Source organism: Ruditapes philippinarum, unplaced genomic scaffold, assembly GCF_026571515.1.
Source record: "Ruditapes philippinarum isolate M1 unplaced genomic scaffold, ASM2657151v2 ctg5187_1_1_1_1, whole genome shotgun sequence".
In the NCBI taxonomy this organism is placed as follows: Eukaryota; Metazoa; Mollusca; class Bivalvia; order Venerida; family Veneridae; genus Ruditapes; species Ruditapes philippinarum.
In genome coordinates this window covers 45,729-61,825 of record NW_026854981.1, presented here as the reverse complement: position 1 = coordinate 61,825, position 16,097 = coordinate 45,729, and the positions used below count along the sequence as shown (strand labels likewise).

Sequence of the window (16,097 nt, the reverse complement as noted above, 5' to 3'; positions counted from 1 at the left end):
TTTGAAGTTCCTAGGCCTAAGCGTTTTTAGTTAATTGATCAGAAACCGTTTTTAACATACAAGGTCAATGTGACCTTGACCTTTGACCCCAAAATCAATAGGGGTCATCTGCTGCTCATGACCAATCACCATGCCAAGTTTGAAGTTCCTAACCCCAAGGGTTCTTTAGTTATTGATCAGAAACCGTTTTTACTTACAATGTCAATGTGACCTTGACCTTTGACCCCTTGATCCCAAAATCAATAAGGGTAATCTGCTTGTCATGACAAATCACCATAGCAAGTTTGAAGTTCCTAGGCCTAAGCGTTCTTAAGTTATTGATCAGAAACCGTTTTTACTTACAAGGTCAATGTGACCTTGACCTTTGACCCCTTGACCCAAAACTCAATAGGGGTCATCTGCTGGTCACGACCAATCATCATACAAAGTTTGAAGTTCCTAGGCCTAAGCGTTTTTAGTTAATTGATCGGAAAATGTTTTTACCTACAAGGTCAATGTGACCTTGACCTTTGACCCCTTGACCCCAAAATCAATAGGTCATCTGCTGGTCATGACCAATCACCATACCAAGTTTGAAGTTCCTAGGCCTAAGGGTTCTTAAGTTATTGATCTGACACCGTTTTTGCCTAAGAGGTCAAATTGACCTTGACCTTTGACCCCAAAATCAATAGGGGTCATCTACTGATCATGACCAATCACCATATCAAGTTTGAAGTCCCTAGGCCTAAGGGTTCTTTCGTTATTGATCGGAAACTGTTTTTACCTACAAGGTCAATGTGACCTTGACCTTTGACCCCTTAACCCCACAATCAATAGGGGTCATCTGCTGGTCATAACCAATCACCATACCAAGTTTGAAGTTCCTAGGCCTAAGGGTTCTTTTGTTATTGATCAGAAACAGTTTTTACCCAAGAGGTCAATGTGACCTTGAACTTTGACCCCTTGACCCCAAAATCAATAGGGGTCATCTACTGATCATGACCAATCACCATACCAAGTTTGATGTTCCTAGGCCTTAAAGTTCTTTAGTTATTGATCGGAAACCGTTTTTGCTTACAAGGTCAATGTGACCTTGACCTTTGACCCCTTGACCCCAAAATCAATAGGGGTCATCTACTGGTCATGACCAATCACCATACCAAGTTTGAAGTTCCTAGGCCTAAGGGTTCTTTAGTTATCACTCGGAAACCATTTGGTCTACGGACCGACGGACCGACAAGTGCAAAGCAATATACCCCCTTTTCTTCGAAATGGGGGCATAATTAACCAAAATGTGACTCTGACAGAAGCAGGGGTGAGTACAGCTCATCCTTATCTTAAAATAGATGAGCTAAAAAAACACTATACACAAACCAATCTATACATGTATATAGATTTATTTATCAAAGTTCTATTATTTCCAATTTTATAATTATTTCATTAATGTAAATTTATTTTCTCACTGCCTAGTTTTCATGTGTATGTTAAATGATTTTTACCTTGTCTATACTCTTTGTTCTAAAATGTTGAAAGATGATCACAGTCACTAGGCAAGTGAGCAGTATTACACCAAACACTAGTAGAATCTTCAACTTGTCATTCTGTCGACGATGTCTCGAACTTTCCTTTTGTTCTATTGGATCTGTCAGAAAAAAATGACAATATATTTAGAATAAATACTACATATATGTGGTTACCTAAATGTTGGACAACTATACATGCACTTATTTAAAAAAAAAAATTTGTTTGTTAAGTTTACAGTTAGCCCCGCCATTCAAATCGAGTGCATTATGTAAAGAGGCAGAGTCCCATTAAATCAGCTCAATTAACATATAAATTTTAAATTTACTACATACAGTTGAGTTACAGCACTGTATGGTAAATATCTCGGCAAAATTTAAACAAAATAGAGAGATTTCATTGGCACACAAACCATAAATACCATTAAATGATAAATTATTAATTTTAGATCACAAAAACAATGAATGATTTTTCATACTATTTGTACCCAAATAGTTATTCTTATAAGGCAATATTTACAATATATCAGATCATAATGGAAAGCTAAAAGTTAATTTTGCATAAAGCATAATTATTATACAATTATGATCATCCAATATATATCCATATTGTTTAATGTAGCATCTAATATGATTATCTTATATCGGACAGTTAAGTGTGTTTGGTCTTTTACATGTTAGTGGCGTCTACGATAAAAGCCTTTCATGATAAAACTATCCGAACAAATTCTACTAAGAGTGGTGCAAACATCTTGCAACTTCAACGCTGAACAATAATATGTTTCCTAATGTAATTTGGATATAGAATAAGCAGGTTATTAAACAATAAGCAAGTACAATATGGGGATATATCTAAACTCGTACACAGCTTTAGAAATCATATTACACTTTCATGGTGGCTCGTCCAATATGGTTCTTCCAGCTGTGTACTCGTCTAAATTTATTCACGTATTGTACAGTGAAATATTTAATAACCTATAAGTATCACCCATATTTTTACCATTTGTTTAATTCTGTACTTTATATCACCCTCTATTGTATCCATTAACTTAACTTATCACCAAATATACAAACGTATATCTTTATGTTTATTAACCTTACAATATGTAAATGCTTTTAATTAAGAGAACTAACACCCTGACTTTGTTATTAAACAAACAGTCAAGTTTTTAGAATACGGATGCATTTAATGTTTAGAAACCTTACAATATGTATAAATGCATTGGAGGACAAACACCCTGACAATGTTATTGAAAACAAACAGCTGATTTTTTAGAATACGGATGCAATATTCAACCACAAACTATGTATCAAATAAAACTTTGACCCCTTGACCCCAAAATCAATAGGGGTCATCTACTGATCATGACCAATCACCATACCAAGTTTGAAGTTCCTAGGCCTTAAAGTTCTTTAGTTATTGATCGGAAACCGTTTTTGCTTACAAGGTCAATGTGACCTTGACCTTTGACCCCTTGACCCCAAAATCAATAGGGGTCATCTACTGATCATGACCAATCACCATACCAAGTTTTAAGTTCCTAGGCCTTAAGGTTCTTTAGTTATTGATCGGAAACCGTTTTTGCTTACAAGGTCAATGTGACCTTGACCTTTGACCCCTTGACCCCAAAATCAATAGGGGTCATCTACTGGTCATGACCAATCACCATACCAAGTTTGAAGTTCCTAGGCCTAAGGGTTCTTTAGTTATCACTCGGAAACCATTTGGTCTACGGACCGACGGACCGACAAGTGCAAAGCAATATACCCCCTTTTCTTCGAAATGGGGGCATAATTAACCAAAATGTGACTCTGACAGAAGCACTGGTGAGTACACCCTGACAATGTTATTGAAAACAAACAGCTGATTTTTTAGAATACGGATGCAATATTCAACCACAAACTATGTATCAAATAAAACATGAACTGGTAATATTTAATATGAAACACAGCTGGTAAATATAAATTCAGTAAGTTAAAAGGATTTACATATATTTGTGGGTATAAATTGCTTTAAATTGAATAGAATGTCCAAGCTGCTGAATAAAGTCTTCTTTAATTACTTCTATGAAAAATATGAACAATTCAAGTTTGACAACACATTATCATATACATGTATAACAATAAATGAAACTCTGGAAATAACACAAACAAAATTATCTATAGAAAAAAAAATCAGCCTTAATATCATCATTGAAGGTACTTCAATGAGTTTTGAACTTCTTACATAGATCAACTCAGGCACTTCAAACAGAAAGATGTTAAAGAAATATACTCAGAATAAAATTGAAAATCGTATTTTGTGTTACCTTTGTGCCCAAACTGAATTAAAGCACATTAAAACGCTTTTCATTTTTGGGTCATTTTTACAATTTAAATCATTATTTTGGAAAAACTATGTGAGCACATGATATAATAGTTATTTGTCCCCATTTAAATCAAATAGTACATTGTACAAAAAATTCAAAGAAATGTTTTCGGTTCATGTCAAAAAACTACATAGAGTCTCTGTATGAAGAACAAAAGAACAAGAGCCTGGTTTGAGCCGGGTGATGCTCCCCGAATAGGTTTTGGACACAGGAAAGTACACCTCTTGTAGTTTCAGAGTTATGTCCCTGGAAAAAGTTCAAAGTGCAATAATTCCAAAATTAGGAAAGGCAGAGTTACTGTTCTTTGCACTGCATTTCTTATCACTGTTATCTATCAACTTACAAAGTTTCTTGTTGATATCTCTTATGGTTTCCGAGTTATGTTCCTGACAACTTCAAAAAGTAAAAATAAACAAATGGCAATAACTCCAGAATTAGGCAAGGCAGAGTTATGATTCTCGTGCACTGCACATCTACCCATTGAGATACATCTACCTACAAAGTTTCATGTTGATATCTCTTATAGTTTTACAGCTATGTCCAGTACAAGATTTTTCTAAAAGGGGAGATAATTCAAAAATGAGGCTTAACAGAGTAATGGTTTTTTTGCACTTCACTTCTACTCAATGAGATCTATCTACCTACAATGTTTCATCTTGATATCTCTTATAGTTTTAGAGTTATGTTCCGGACAAAGTTCAGTGTTAAAATCAACAAAGGGCTATAACTCCAAAATTAGGACAAAAAGAGTTATTGTTCTTATGCACTGCACATCTACCCATTGACATCTATTCACCTACAAAGTTTCATGTTGATATCTCTTATAGTTTTAGAGTTATGCCCCGGACAAGATTTTTCTATAAGGGGAGATAATTCAAAAATAAGGCTTAACAGAGTTATGGTTTGTTTGCACTGCACTTCTAGTCAATGAGATCTATCTACCTACAATGTTTCATCTTGATATCTCTTATAGTTTTAGAGTTATGCCCCGGACAAGTTTTTCTATAAGGGGAGATAATTCAAAAATAAGGCTTAACAGAGTTATGGTTCTTTTGCACTGCACTTCTAGTCAATGAGATCTATCTACCTACAATGTTTCATCTTGATATCTCTTATAGTTTTAGAGTTATGTTCCGGACAAAGTTCAAAGTGTTGAAATTAACAAAGGGCAATAACTCCAAAGGACAAAAAGAGTTATTGTTCTTATGCACTGCACATCTACCTATTGAGATCTATTCACCTACAAAGTTTCATGTTGATATCTCTTATAGTTTTAGAGTTATGCCCATGACATGATTTTTTATAAGGGGAGATTATTCAAAAATAAGGCTTAACAGAGTTATGGTTCTTTTGCACTGCACTTCTACCCATTGAGATCTATCTACCTACAATGTTTCATCTTGATATCTCTTATAGTTTTAGAGTTATGCCCCGGACAAGATTTTTCTATAAGGGGAGATAATTCAAAAATAAGGCTTAACAGAGTTATGGTTCTTTTGCACTGCACTTCTAGTCAATGAGATCTATCTACCTACAATGTTTCATCTTGATATCTCTTATAGTTTTAGAGTTATGTTCCGGACAAAGTTCAAAGTGTTGAAATTAACAAAGGGCAATAACTCCACAATTAGGACAAAAAGACTTATTGTTCTTATGCACTGCACATCTACCTATTGAGATATATTCACCTACAAAGTTTCGTGTTGATATCTCTTATAGTTTTAGAGTTATGCCCCGGACAAGATTTTTCTATAAGGGGAGATAATTCAAAAATAAGGCTTAACAGAGTTATGGTTCTTTTGCACTGCACTTCTTGTCAATGAGATCTATCTACCTACAATGTTTCATCTTGATATCTCTTATAGTTTTAGAGTTATGCCCCGGACAAGATTTTTCTATAAGGGGAGATAATTCAAAAATAAGGCTTAACAGAGTTATGGTTCTTTTGCACTGCACTTCTTGTCAATGAGATCTATCTACCTACAATGTTTCATCTTGATATCTCTTATAGTTTTAGAGTTATGTTCCGGACAAAGTTCAAAGTGTTGAAATTAACAAAGGGCAATAACTCCACAATTAGGACAAAAAGACTTATTGTTCTTATGCACTGCACATCTACCTATTGAGATCTATTCACCTACAAAGTTTCGTGTTGATATCTCTTATAGTTTTAGAGTTATGCCCCGGACAAGATTTTTCTATAAGGGGAGATAATTCAAAAATAAGGCTTAACAGAGTTATGGTTCTTTTGCACTGCACTTCTTGTCAATGAGATCTATCTACCTACAATGTTTCATCTTGATATCTCTTATAGTTTTAGAGTTATGCCCCGGACAAGATTTTTCACAGAGTTATGGTTCTTTTGCACTGCACTTCTAGTCAATGAGATCTATCTACCTACAATGTTTCATCTTGATATCTCTTATAGTTTTAGAGTTATGTTCCGGACGAAGTTCAAAGTGTTGAAATTAACAAAGGGCAATAACTCCAAAATTAGGACAAAAAGAGTTATTGTTCTTATGCACTGCACATCTACCCATTGAGATCTATTCACCTACAAAGTTTCATGTTCATATCTCTTATAGTTTTAGAGTTATGGCCCGGACAAGATTTTTCTATAAGGGGAGATAACTCAAAAACCGGGCAAAATAGAGTTATGGTTCTTTGACACTGCACTCCATCTCAATGCCCTCTACCACTGTATGAAGTTTAAACAAATTATCTCCAAGGGTTTTCAAGTTATGCTCTGGACAAGAAAACGGACGGACAGACGGACATTGCGCCGACTATATGCTCCCCCGAAATTTTTCGGGGAGCATAATAAAATGACTGGGAGTGGTGGTGGTGTTGGTAGTTTTTACTACGGATCGCAGCAGTAAGCCACATTGAATTTACCAGTTCTTCCACTGCATTGTTCCTGGGCAGGCTGTCAAGCAGTTAACCAGAACTAGTTGCCTTCACTTTTGCAAGGAACTCAGATTACTTCTGTCCATGCAAGAGCAGAGGTACATTGCAAATGACTGTAGAAAGGATTTCATGATCAATCAAAACAAAAGTGGCCTGCGCCTTCCGGGAATTGAACCACGGGTCGCCAGATTTACAGTCCAACGCTCTACCTATTGAGCTAACTGGAAGGGAGGTCCATGCTCCTTTATAAAGACCACCTGCTATCAAAAGCATTTCATTAGACAGTATCAGTAGTAGTCTTTCTGGTAGGGTTTAACTGTATTATCAAGACACATCTAACAAGACCTGTACTTGAAACAATTCTCAGTTCTTAAAACTAGACATTTCTAAAATGTGTCTTTGAAACAAGTATAAGACAGTGTGCCTGATTATTTTCAGAATTGTGCAGTTGAATCAGACAGATGAGAGGTCAATAACTTACTAATAGTGAAATAATACACTTACCAGTATATTACAGTTTATCTTATTACAATTACTAATTACTTTATTACTATTTTTGTAAGATAATGCATCACCATTACTTAGCTTGAGTACTGCACTACAATTACAATTCTACAATTTTGGAAACTTGTAAAACAAACAAAGAACATATCTATAAAATTTAATGTTAAAATTCATGAAATAATTTCAAAATCTTAAAAATATTAAGAGTGTAAGATATCCTAAAACACTGACTGATAGACTGATCATAAACTGACTGACCAATAAATGATCAACGTTGATTACAAAAGATCATTATATGCAATGGTGGTTCAAATAACCTTAAAATGCAAGCCTCAAAGGAATCTCAGTAACTCATGCCACCAGTGCAGACCAAGATCAGCCGGCAGGTCATGTGTTGTGTGGTAATGGTCTGCACTGTTCGCTATTCAGTCATTAAATATTTTGAAAAAGTCTCTATTAATGTTGAATGGTTTTGTCTGGATTGAAAGATTGACAAGTACATGTACATAATTCTAATATATATTTAGCATGGTATTAAGGGTTAAAAACAAAGATAAAATGAACTATTATCATGCTTAAAGCAGCAAGCCTTCAGATAAATAAGGTAATCAAACATATTCAGAATGTATAAATGAGCCACGTCATGACAAAAACCAACATAATGGGTTTGCGACCAGCATGGATCCAGACCAGCCTGCACATCCGTGCAGTCTGATAAGGATCCATGCTGTTCGCTTACAAACCCTATAACAAGTAGAGAAACTGAAAGCGAACAGCATGGATCCTGATCAGACTGCGCGGACGCGCAGGCTGGTCTGGATCCATGCTGGTCGCAAAGACATTACGTTGGTTTTGTCGTGACGAGGCTCAAATAGCTTAAGAAATGTATACATCAAATGCAGTCCCACATAATACTGAATACTTTATACAAAATATGACAGAATTTTTTTTTTTCATATTTCTTCCAAGTTTTATACTAATAGAGTTATAATGGCTATTGTAGGAGCCTAAGGCAAGGTAAAATCACTTTACTTGTACACTTGACAAACATTAACTTTTCACTCATCAGAACAATTTTTAAAATTTTCATTAAAATCAACATGAATGTTATGAAGTATTAGCAAATATGTTTAAATTTCATTTTGATGTGCTGGCTTGGTACTTTGATTTTGTAACAGCTGGGTTTGGCACTGGCAGGAAAATAATCTATGGATATGAATTCTACATGTTTCATGATACCTAGTGCCATATACTGACTATAAATTGAATTGTTTATGTTAAAAGTTAAGGGTTTTACTTTAAAAACAAAAAAATTATTATGTTAAAAATTAAACAAAACATAATATTTAGGTTGTATCAATTATGAAATAGTAAATTAATCTGACGGCCAGCTGCTTTAAAATTACAACTTATAAAACAAAAGAAATAAACGAGAACTTATTATTTTTACCTAGAACACCAGGATCTTCCTTATCACCAAGGATATGATACTTGTATCCTTCCGCCACCATTCTATTCCGAGCTTTCTTTTCTATTGAACTATCAATATCTTTATATTCTGCTTTTATATTTATAACATAATCACTTTCTTCTCCACTCATTGTAGCATTAAGAAATTCAGCATTTCAAAAGTTTTAAAAATATCAAAACTTTAGTCTAGTTCAGTGCAAACTTAGTATCAAAGTTCTAAATTTTCTTATTGGTGCCTTTAAATTCTTTTAACTGTAAAAATAAAAACATATGGTTTCAAATCAATAACACTTGTTCACAAATTTTGAATCTATAGAAGTTCCAAACTTAAAGGTTTCAAACTAGGCTTAGTCTATTGCATGGTAATTTGGCATAATTGTAATCAAGCTCCTGGAAAATACCCAGTCAAACAGTTAAATCTCTGCTTTATGCCCTTGCCTGCACTTCAAATTTGACATATCCCCCTGCCCATTTTGCACAAAAACAAATCCACAGCATTGTACCGTAAGTGCAACAGACAGACAGACAAACTATCAATGCAGTGTCTTCCCCAAAGGTGAGGCCTGGAACCATAGTCACAAATGACTGGTGCATATGATCTGTATGAAATACTTTGTGAAATTATAAATTTGAAATTTAAGAATACAATTTACTTTTCCTAAAACTTAAAAAATCTGTGACGAATATGATTAAATTTCTATAAAACATACATTTCTGTATCATTTCTTTATATACAGCAAAACATAGTTCAATCCTAAGCTACTGTAAAGAATAAGAAATAAAAACACACAAATTCAAAATCCTACATAAAAAGCATTTGTACATGAATATTTAATCCACCTTTTATCTCACTTATAAAATTATTCAAACATCAAACCCGTAAGGGTGTAATAAATATCCAAATATCTGAATACACACATTGGTGACTCCATTAAATCTATTTATACCTTCGGAAAAAAGCAATAAAATTACTGATCCATTTTGAAAATACACCTTTGAGAAAGAAAATCCACTAATTCAGCTTTAAGTTTATACAACAAAACAGAACCGTTAATGCTTTCAACATGTTATTATAAATACCAGAACAAAATATATAATGATATCACCTAAGTCGCATCATAAATGCACTGTCTATTATTATTATCACTGATAATATATATCTAAATATTCAACATAGAAAAGGTCACCCTACATATTAAGCTAGACACTAATATCCTACATTAAAACATCATAAATTCACTACAACTTTTACTATTTACAATTGTATATCCTATTTGCCGAATGGACTTTAAACCATCAGGGTCGTTCAACCGTTTCATGAATTATAATGACAGTATACCAGCTGATTGTATATTTATATATATATATATTATATCTGTGTACCTTAAGGCTATGTTTATATCATTTAACACTATGTGCTAATCTGTTTTCTATATCTTTTGATACAGAAAACAATGAGCCATATAGTGTTAATCTGTTTTCTATATCTTTCTGATAAAGGACACAAACAGCCATTCTATCAATCATTCTAACACTATCGGAAATGTTTCTATATAAACAAAGAAGGCCCGAAGCGTGCATTATTCTGCAACAATGCACTCGCCGTTCTTATTATCTCCCTGTGTATTTTCACATTGAGGGCGCCATTTTGTTTGAAAAATCTGATAAATAAAAACAATTTTTTTTGTCGAATTTTGTTGTGAAAACTATCTAGAATGATAGAAAATGGTCTAACTAAGAAAATAAATCCGAAACACCAATATCTTTAATTCAGTCGTTAACGCTGTACAGACGTTTAAAGTGTTGTTTACGTGACGTCACAATGTGTAGCGCCAAACAGCACGTGCAAAACAATCAAAATCAAGTACGCATTTAACGTCGCAGACGATTTAAGTTTTAATTTTATTTCACTTTTAATAATTTGTATTTCGCTTGGAAATTATAGACTGAAATAAAATAAACAAACAAAGTTTATCAACGTTTTCAAAATTTCGTTATTCTCAAAATGTTTTCTACACACGGTATAAGATTTTAACGACAGTTTTTTTCAACCCACTGGAACAGCTTTAAAGAACGTTTCTATTGGAAACTCTGAGGCGAAAACAAAATTTAACACGCGCAAACATAAAGTCCAACTTTATAATAATAATTATACTTTTTCTTGACGTGTTAGAATGGAAATAGATATTAATTCTTCGTGCATTATTGTATAATAATGCACGTTTTTCGTTCAAATGCTTTGTAATTAATCACTCAGGCCTATCGGCCTTCGTGATTATATTACTACGCATTTGAACTCAAACCGTGCATTATTCTACAACAATGCACTCAGAATTGATATCTATTTCCTAAACATTTGAATATTCCAACTGTAATTATATTTACATGGACAGATAATCTCTAAATAACAATTAACCTAAGTTATTCTGCTGAAACAGAGATTCTCTGGAACTCAGTAATTGTGGTTTTCCCACCTAATCCCATGGTACAAACAAACTTTAATTTACAGTTACAATTTGGTAAAATACTTACCCATAATAAGCACAACACGTTGACTGCTCGCTCTATAAAGGTAAAAGTTTGTTTGTACCCAGGCATAATAAGTTGGAAAAACCCACTTTTGCCGAGTTCCAGCCAGATGACATCTATTAAGTGATAGACTTAATTTGTCAAGCATAATGTATATTGTCCAGTAAAAAATAAATAAATATTTTCAATTAAATTTCTTTTCTTTTGTGTACAGGAAAGGTCATAGGGCGACTTTCCAGCTTTACTGGTGAAGGAAGACTTCAGGGCCATTCTTTGCATTGTTTTCGGTAAGAATGGACACCTTATAAGAAACACTGACATCCCATAAGCTAGCTGGAAAACATCCCCACATGAAAGAATCCAAAGTCCCTGGAGGAGTTCAAGCCAATAGCGGTGAGGGGCAAGTAGTTTTATAGTCAACGACCTTAATAACCACTTGGCCACAGATGCTGCACATTCCTATTATAAACTACATGTACTCAAAACAAAATGTAAATCAGTAACTCAACACAAGATGTAAATGTAACTAATAACAAGATTTAAATTTAACTCTTAACAGGATCTTAAAAACATAAGGAACAGGATGTGATTATAATTCAAAATGCAAAAAAAACAACAGATTAAATAACTCAAAATAAGATGTGAATGCAACTCAAAACATGTACTGATGCCAAAGATGAAAAATGTAGACAATGTATCAAGATGTCAATACAACTAAAAAACAAGAGTGATCAGTGATCACATGTGTCGCCTCATGATAGCTAATTGCATGTTGCAGCTATTGTGTAGCTCATTAACAGGGCAATGGGATTTATATCCAAGAGCCATAACTCAGCCAAAATCATTCAAATGGAAAAACCCTGAAATATGCCCAAGCACTTGAGTTACAGATCAATCCTGTAAATTTTCACTGAAATTGCATTAGTGGTATAAGAGGAGTAGTCTGGACAAACTTGAAAACAATAATATTAAAGGGCCATAACTCTGACAAAAATCACTGAACATGAAAATGCTGATGATATGCACAACAAGGCTTGGTACTGATAATTCCTGTAAAGTTTGGATGAAATTGCACCAGTAGTTTCTAAAGAGTAGTCTGGAAAAGTTTTGTGACAGATGGACAGACAGACAGACAGATGGACAGACAGACGATAGAGAAGTGATCCCTATATGTCACCACTACCCTGTAGAGGTGACAAAAAATAAACATTGTTAATGTAACTTGAAACAAGAGGTGAACCTAACACCGGATCTACAATCTTATTCTTGCCAACTAAAAACATGTTTTAATCTTCTTTTCTTCTTTATATCAAAACTGATCTAACATTGGTTTAATAAATTTTGGTGCACAGGTTTTAAATGCCCATTAACCCCAAATATGTTTTTTTTTGTCATTTCTCAAAATTTTTTGTTAAATTCTGGTGTCATGTTATAATTTTAAAAGTACTCATTGGACATATATTTAAACTATCATTTAAGCTTCTTTGATTTTTTAGTAATGTGTGATTAAGTGTTTTGTATGGAAGTTTCTCAGACATAATGTACCGGAAATAGATAACTAAAATTTAAAACTTCTGTTTATTGCTTTCCTGGTTTTAAATTCGGATTTTAACACATTTTTTTTTGTCATATTTTAGCAGCTGATCCCCCTAAGCAGCTCTTCAAGAATAACTAACTAGTAATTATCAATTACTCCACAAGTGACCAACAACTTATCTCACATGATTACTCAATCATCCATGAGAGACAAATGACCATTTGCCCAATCTTCAAGGTCAGTTGTCAAGGAGAAATGTGGCCTCAAACAAGCAACATCGGAATTACTAATAGATGCTTTCCTAGTTGAGCTAAGTTTGGGCACAAATATTGAAACTTATCAATCAACAACATGAAACACTCTGTTTTCTCTTGTTTGCATTGTAAAATCAACATTTATGTAAATCTTGTATTTGTACAGTATATGTGGAATTCAGACATTTTCTTAAAGATCCTGTAACTCATTTTTTTTATGGTTTTATATCATAAATATAAAGCTCAAATGAAGATTTATCAATTTTGTAAGTTCCAAAAAAGCATTATTTGTAAAGATATTATCGAATGTACATTTCATGTTAATAAAGGGAGGTAATTAGAAATTTATTTTAGTCAAACTTTTCAATAAGAAATGAATGCATATATTTTAATGATGACATATGATGTGGACAAACATACAGTACATACTTTACATATTCTTTGATGTTTGAAAATTGTTTTAGAAGCATAATTATATACATATATAAAATTTCACTTAAATGTGGTAACAAGGAACCTTAATTACAGCATACAGGATCTTTAAGATAATTATTTACATTCTACTTTACTAAGTGATTATTCTTTGTAAATGACAAGGAAATGAACAAGGAAACAAAACAAAATACATTACATTATAAAATTTCCATATTAAGCCTATTCTCTTATTTTACAAAAATGAAAATCAAAACATAATTTCCCTCACAAAATTTCATATATCTTCTATGATAGTACTTTATGTGAAAATCAGAGTTAAAATTATAAAAACATTAAACATAACCTGGTATATAAGAAAGTTCCTTACTTTTTACCAATAACAACTTTTTAATTCAGATTTATCAAATGGCAAATAAAATCACAATTTTACTGTACTATATAGATGTATACTCATAAAAGCATACAAAACAAGGTAATTGGTCATTAGAAGGTAAATGCAAATGCATATGATATTATCAAATATACATGTATGTCGCTAGGGCTCTGCTAAACTAATCTGCCTAATTTTTCAAGCATATTTCATTTCTAACCAAGTGCATGTCAACAAATGCTTGGCCTTAAAGAAAAATTCCAAAATTAAGACGGTGATATTTTTAACTCTTGGACAAAAAAGCTGTCTGGCGAGTACAAGCGTGTTACTTCTGATCACTGTAGCCTATTCATTTTAACTTGTATCTTTCTAAATGCGGGTACAATATGTAGACTGGTTTATATACTGCGATCTGTACTATATGTCAGGCAGGCTTTATGCCCAAATATATCCACCAGCAACTTAATTGTAGCTTACATTTATTACAGGGGTGTCATTAAAACCTGAACTAGTTGAAAACAAAATCCTAAGCAACATGTCATGTGCCACTATTTGGTTAACTTATATTATTTTACATTATTTCTCTCTTTCACTGTTATTATAAAATTATATTCTAAAACTTCAAGCAATAATCCAGCTTATTTTCAACATAATGAAACCCTTGTATAAATAATACAGTCTGTCCTTGTAAAAAGTACTCTCTTAGAGCGACCTTCAGCTTTAATTTTCTGTTAGAAAAAAAATTATGTGTTGTTTCATTAACAATTAGTATTTCAATAATTTTATCTTGGAAAAGTGCATCGTATCACTGTTAAGCCTTTTTCAAAACAAAGTCGGGAGAGCTATTTATAACGCGCAAGTGACATCCCTTTCTAAAATTAGAAGATAAGGAAACAAACCGTCCACTTTGCTAATTTAAATATAGAGAGCAAATCGGTAGATAAGAGAGATGGAGGTGTTTCCTTATTGTTTAAGTATTCATGGTCAGTAAATTTCATTTTCCACCTTTATTCTTTTGATTTGACAATTATATGAAACGATTTATCAAAAAATATCATATTTAACTTTAGAAAAGCTGAAAGCCGCTTTAAAACACCTTCACCAATATGTATTAACATACATTTTTACCTTTTCCTAAAAATTCTATATTATCATCATCATCAGCATTATCATTATCAAGTTCTCGGTCATAAAAATCGTGTTCTTCTGTGTCCAGTGTGTAATAACGATTGTCACCCGATGCTACACGACTGTTATATGATCGTAATGGCTGAATCGCTTCCTTGTCAACAAGGTCTAATGGCTGCCAGTCGGAATGTTTTGGCTTCATTCTATTTAAAAAAGATAGAATGTTGAAATTTAAGGTCACTTTTTGGAAGATATATATTATGCAACTTTGATAAAAGACTGGGCTTGCCTGACTGTGTGGACTTTTTAATTTGTCTATATTAATATATATAGAACTCTGCGAGCCGGATGTGTCGCCTTGTGAACAATATAGTTTAGGATAAATGGCAAGGACAAAAATGAAATATGAAAATTAACAAAGGGCAATAACTCAAAAAATAAGAAATGCAGAGCAGTAGTTTCTGTGCACTGCACTTCTTATCAATAAGATCTGCCATGGCCGAACAATTAACATTTATCATTGAAAATTAACAAAGGGCAATTACTAAAAAAATAAGAACTGTAAATAACCAGTTCTTGAGCACTGCACTTCTTCTTAATAAGATCTATCATCCTATGAAGTAGAAATGGCCTGTATAAAAATATAGTATGAAAATTAACAAAGGGCAAAAACTCAAAAATAAGAAGAGCAGAGTACCAGTGCTTGTTCCTAACCATTTTGGGATACAGTATCTTGCCCAGTTTGGGAAATTTTGCAAAGTAAACTTACTTATTAATTGACTTGTGTATTTACTTATTAATTGGGAAAAATATTTGGTACATTTTGATGTGTACAATATACAACAGTGTAAAGCCAAATCCCCCTATCTGGTAAGGGTGTAACGGTTTACCGGTATACCGATATATTGCAATATGAAAAAATAAATTTCGAACCGCGGTACGATTTTTGGAAAACCGGTATTTTATAAAAATCATCACTTTCAATTAATTGCCTTCTAATTTTGTACAAATTTCACATAAAATCTTTAATTGGCAAATTTTGTTGGCGCCAACGTAAGAAAAAAGTATCCGACAACAAGTACACTTAAAAGTCAA

The 16,097-nt window shown here is 33.1% G+C and overlaps 1 protein-coding gene across 1 annotated transcript; it reads right to left on the bottom strand.

Annotated features, from left to right (window-relative positions):
• Window positions 1-1,478: 1,478 nt before the first annotated feature.
• LOC132741691 (uncharacterized) lies at window positions 1,479-15,211 on the bottom strand (the record flags this gene model as incomplete). The annotated part of the gene is made up of 2 exons (XM_060729920.1): window positions 15,003-15,211; window positions 1,479-1,621 (listed from the first exon to the last, which is right to left on the bottom strand). Coding segments are annotated over exons 1-2 (345 nt in total), but the record flags the coding sequence as incomplete, so codon positions are not given.
• Window positions 15,212-16,097: the final 886 nt, after the last annotated feature.